Source organism: Epinephelus moara, chromosome 24 (assembly GCF_006386435.1).
Source record: "Epinephelus moara isolate mb chromosome 24, YSFRI_EMoa_1.0, whole genome shotgun sequence".
Taxonomy (NCBI): Eukaryota; Metazoa; Chordata; class Actinopteri; order Perciformes; family Serranidae; genus Epinephelus; species Epinephelus moara.
In genome coordinates, this window is record NC_065529.1 from 42,021,209 (window position 1) to 42,026,376 (window position 5,168).

At 41.6% G+C, this 5,168-nt stretch overlaps 1 protein-coding gene across 1 annotated transcript in view; it reads left to right on the forward strand.

Moving 5' to 3' along the window:
* Window positions 1–4,140, forward strand: part of rnf207a (ring finger protein 207a) — a 39,222-nt gene extending 35,082 nt beyond the window's left edge. The window contains exons 18-19 of the mRNA XM_050037197.1: window positions 1,511–1,603; window positions 3,504–4,140. Coding sequence (XP_049893154.1) covers window positions 1,511–1,603; window positions 3,504–3,654 — 244 coding nt within the window. The 3' untranslated portion in view covers window positions 3,655–4,140. The remainder of the gene's footprint in view (window positions 1–1,510; window positions 1,604–3,503) is intronic.
* Window positions 4,141–5,168: the final 1,028 nt, after the last annotated feature.

The following is a 5,168-nucleotide window of genomic DNA, read 5'->3' on the forward strand; positions in this document are numbered from 1 at the left end:
AATATAGGCCTATATTTTATCTACAAGTGCACGTCACTCACTGAGCGAGCCGCCTGTTAATGACGCTGTGGGCTAATGGGCATGTAGCTACTTCCATGTTTCAGATGATACGTCATGTTTGTAGTCGACCAATGAAGATGAGTTTACATATCACCTTGGGTTCGTCCTTCACCTTCTCAAAATGATCCCACACTTTGAATTTCCTGCCCGACATGTTATTAGCTAGTCTGTGGAATAACAGGAAATTAACCTGACTCCTGTCTGACTGCTGAGCATGGCCTCTTCCTGTGTCTGTCCTTTCAAATTAAAGTCCCACATGGTCCAGTCATATAGGTTTTGATTTATTTTGACAAGGTTCAGCTCCTTATAGAGTTTCACATTTTTTTGTTTGTTGTTTTTTCTGCGATCAAGTGACCAATAAAATCTTGCTGACTAATGACCTTTCTGGTTGACTAATGTTTTGTTGACTATTAGGGGGCAGCCCTAGTTACATCCATTCACGAACACAAGCCTCTCTCTCCATGAATAGATGCACGCTTCATTCTGCGTGATGCTACTGTTTGCAGTCGTAACTTGATAGAAAGAAAACAGTTCCTACATGTAACTGCTCACAACAAGATCTGTGGATAATTTTGAGTAACCAGGTCATGATTTTCTGGAAAGAGACATTGCTGTTTAGTTTTTAAAACTTGTTTTTTGCCACTTTGAGCACCACAAGATGAGTTCCATCTAGTTCCATTATTTTTGAGAGAAGGCAGACATCTCTACAGACGGTATCTCCAACACTCAGTAACTCACACTGAAACAATCTAGACTGATAAATAGCACTACAGGCAAAAGGAAAAATGTATTTTTGATTTGTTGGTTTGTAAGCTTCAGTGAATTAATTTATAATCAACAAATCCCATGAAAAGACCCAAACCTGTGGTGGATTATTTATATTAACAAGTATTATCTGTGTGGCTTTTCCTCTGTGCACTTGTGCTGAAGTGTTGTCCAGAATCTATTAAAAACACATCAGTGAGCGCGGTCGCTGCACTGGGTGACATGTTCCTTCATTACCATGAACATGGGCACTGTAGTTTATCTTAACTGAGCTCCACATACGCTGTTCTGCTGCAGTAAATACTCACTGGAGCAGCAAATTTGTTTTAATCTGCCGCTGAAAGTAGTCCACAACAAATGCATTGTTTATTCTTGTTTGCACAATGCTTGCTAAAAACTGCAGCGACCAGCTGTTTCAGGAAATTCCCGAGCCTTTCAAGCAAGATGAACTGTGTGTTTGTGTGCTGTTTTTAAAGATTTACATCTTCAGTAGGAACAAATGGGCTTAGGTCTGAGAGCCACAGACAGAGTATGGAGGCTGGAAAGTGTTGAGAGACAGACTATGCATTGTTGGTTTTGTCCTTTTTGTGGGATTTGACAAGAAGACAAATGCAGGATAACACCAGTATTTAAAGTGCACTGACAACTGAGGAAAATGATCATATGTCAAAATGGGTTTTTTTAGGCTTCAGGAGAACAAAGAGCACCATGACGACCGCACAGAGACGATGTTGAAAATATATGAAGACAGCACAATGGCTAAAGACAGTCAAGACAGGTACTGACACATACTGTGCAGCACAACTATAGACTATCAATAACGCCTTATAAGTAGAATGTTTCAGCCATACAAAGAGCCACCCCAACGCGTAAGAGATTTTGTTTATGATTGGGGCAAGATTTCAAAAATAGCCTGTCATTTTATTGTGCTTTATTTGATGATTTAAGGATCGCGCTTTATAGTAAATCGTCTCCACTCTGCAGACTTCCTGTGGCTGGGTTATAATAAAAGGCTTGAGTTGTGTATTATGTAGGGAACCATGTTGTGATGGATTTTATTTGCAGAACTAAGGGAGAGAGGCAAAAAAGTACTTTGTCAACAGTTTGTGTCGTGATCTAGTGTCAGGTCTTGTTTCACTACTCATATATTTGGTATCTTATAAATCCAGATGGATATTCTTGGACTATCCTGGATATTCTTACAAAAAAAGGAAAAATATAATCAGCAATCATCTAAATTTGTGATAATGAATACCCTAAATGATACATTAACCTCTTATTCCTGAGGCCTCAGGCTCAGGCCTCTGCTCGAAAATTACATGCCCAAATTAACTGAGTATTTAAACCAGGAGAGACAGAAAGCTGAAATAAAGATAATATTTAACATAGAATATGAGTGTACAGATTATGCTACAGATTTGTGCTGATTAAGATTTAACAGAAGTCTTTGGCGCTTGGACACCAGAGGGAGACGTTTTGTGATCTAGGGACATCTGAGCAGCAGCAGGATAAATCCCACCATGGAGTCCAGACACTGGTGGTGGTGGCGGCTGATGACTCTGAGGCTGCTGACTGCTGAGGCCGATGAGACTGATGAATCCGTAAAGACTAGGTGGTGATGTGGAGGTGGTGGGCGCGCAAAACGGCAGCAAGAAAGAACTACAGCAGAGAAAGAACCATGTTTAAAATGAGGGGCAGTAAGATGATAGGCTGACAGAGAAGATGTGTCGCTGTGCTATTGGTTGATTGTGAATCAGCTGAAAACAGCTGATGACTCGATTGACCTATCCAGACAATGACACCTAGAGACAGTGAGTGGGCACGCGTCAAGGAGTGAATGGCAGGGTGAGAAAGAAAAGTATTGTCTTCCCGATTGAACTTTCGCTAGAGCTTAATTTTTCTGCAACTACAAGGTCTGTATGAATAATCTTGGTGTTATAATAAAAGTAATATTTGTGAGATTTATGTTACTGGGTCAGAGTAAATGAAGAAATAAGGCAGAATAAATAAAAGATTTTAACTCTGCTTAACAAAACTATCTCTTTGGAATTATGCAGCCCGAAACCTCCAGACAACCATATCACAACATCTTAACACTACATGTGCATAGACAGATGCTATTAAAGTGAGGCAGAATTAATTTAGAGAGATTTTAACTAGAGGTGTATAAAGGCGGAACTTCCAGATTAGCAATTTTAGGTACATTTGTGTACCATCTGTGCCTCTCAGGTAACTGGAAACCTCATTTCATGTCACTTACATGTCACTATAGGTATTAATTCCATCTAAAAAACAAGTTATAGGCTTTAATAACAAGCCCAGGTTTGGTCGGGAACTGCCCATTGGTCCGACAGCCCATTGGTTCGACATCCCATTGTTCCGACCATATTAAACTCATTGTTCCAAAGTCCGTTCCGAAATCATCATGATGCCCTGTGGTTAAGGTCTGGTTAGGTTTAGGCACAAAAACCACTTGGTTAGGGTCAGGAAAAGCACCGCGGACAGTCGGACTAATGGGATGTCGAACCAATGGGCTGTCGAACCAATGACATGGACCCGGTTTGGTCGTAGTAGGATATAGTATATAACCAAAGCTAACAAAACAGTGACATTTATTAAGTATGTGCTCGTGTCCTGGATTTCGGGGGTGCAGCTCCTCATTTATTTTTTCTTGACAGTGACAACCAGACCTGTGTCACAGACCAAGACAGACACAAGAACAACCGCCCGCTGATCCTCGAGTCGGGGGACAGCTCTGTCAAGACCAATCGTTCCAGCAGGTCGAGGGTTCCCACGGAGACGTCCAGCCACAATGAGATGCCTTCATAAACACCATGTCATTTGATTTCTATCCCCCTCCCTCTCCCCTCCCTGCTCCTGTGTGCCTTATTTCAACCATAACAAGCCCAGGACGGTATGTGCCTTCTTTCTGTGCTGTCCGGATTCTGTACATAACATTTTCACAGCGGTGTGGAGCTGTCAACAGCTCCAAGGTGAACCATTGGACAGACACTAACTGGAGGTACATACTGTATATGGAGGTCAAAGACTGTCAGGACATGGACAGACAAGGATAACAACATCATAAAGAATTACTTTGGTGTTATGGGCTGCTTTAATGAGAAGTGAATTATATCTCTCTTTCCTTTCTTTTGTTGCTCTGTTTTTGCTTTGGCTGTTAAAAAGATAAGTTTGCTGCAAGTGTGAATTATCGCTGTCTTTTTTTTCCCTAGTGTGTGTGGAATTGCTTTCTGCAGTATCTTTCCTTTGCATAAAACATTTTTTTGGGGGGGGTGAACCTGGAGGCTGATGATGGATGACTGCCCAGGTCCGATTTCCCCAGAAGATTGTTGAACTGGTGTGACAGCACAGATGGAACACAGCAAATGCAATGATGTGTGTGTCATTCAGGGTGTCAGTGTAGGTCACATGTTGATGTGTGTCTCCTCCAAAATGAGGCAGTCATTTCCAGGATGGTGTCTGCAGAGGGGGATTTTTTTTCCCCCATGCAGTTTCCACATCTACATGCAAAAAGTGGAAAAGCTGGAATTACAGAGGTGTGTGAATGTAACTGGCCTCGCCATAACCTCGATCTCCTGCTAGTTTTTTTCAGACTCCACACTTATTCTCAATATCCCGGCCGACCGAGGCCCTGTCTACAGGAGGAAATATATTCCTCTTGGTTTCGCCTCTAGACTTCATTGCATGTCAGTGTCAGCAACATGTTTTCAGGCATTTGCCCTGCAGGAATCAGCAGGTAACTTTCCTTTTCTCTTACTTCCCCTCTGCTTCCTTTTACCTTTGTATTCTCCTTAAAAAAGTACTTCACTGCTGGAAAGATGATCTTTTCATAAAACTGGGCTGTCTACGCAGGAGAAATATGCAAATATTTTTAAAACTGGAGCAACATGACCAGAGAAAACAGAAGAAAAGGGCTGTAGCATTTGCTACCTTCTATACCATAAATACAGTGCCCCATATCATGATTTCAGTCCTTTAGCTGGCTAATGTAAGCTAACGTTGACTTGCTTTCTAATGCGCATGAATTGTGTGCTAGGAAACGTAACAAAATACTGTATTGACTGGATAATGTCCGCTAAATTATCCAGACTCTCTGAGCTGGTTTAGAAATTTCTTTATCAGCTACAAAGCAACCACCAGCAGATCCATGCAGCGTAGCTACGTTACAGCTAGCTTGGCAGCTAACAAGCTAACCGTAGCCTAAGCTAAGGTTAGTCACCTAGCTGTAAAGCTACGCTGTATGGGTCTACTGTTGGTTTGTAACATTAGCTTATAAAGTAATTTGCAAATGGCAAGCTAGTTAGTATCATGGAGCCTATGTT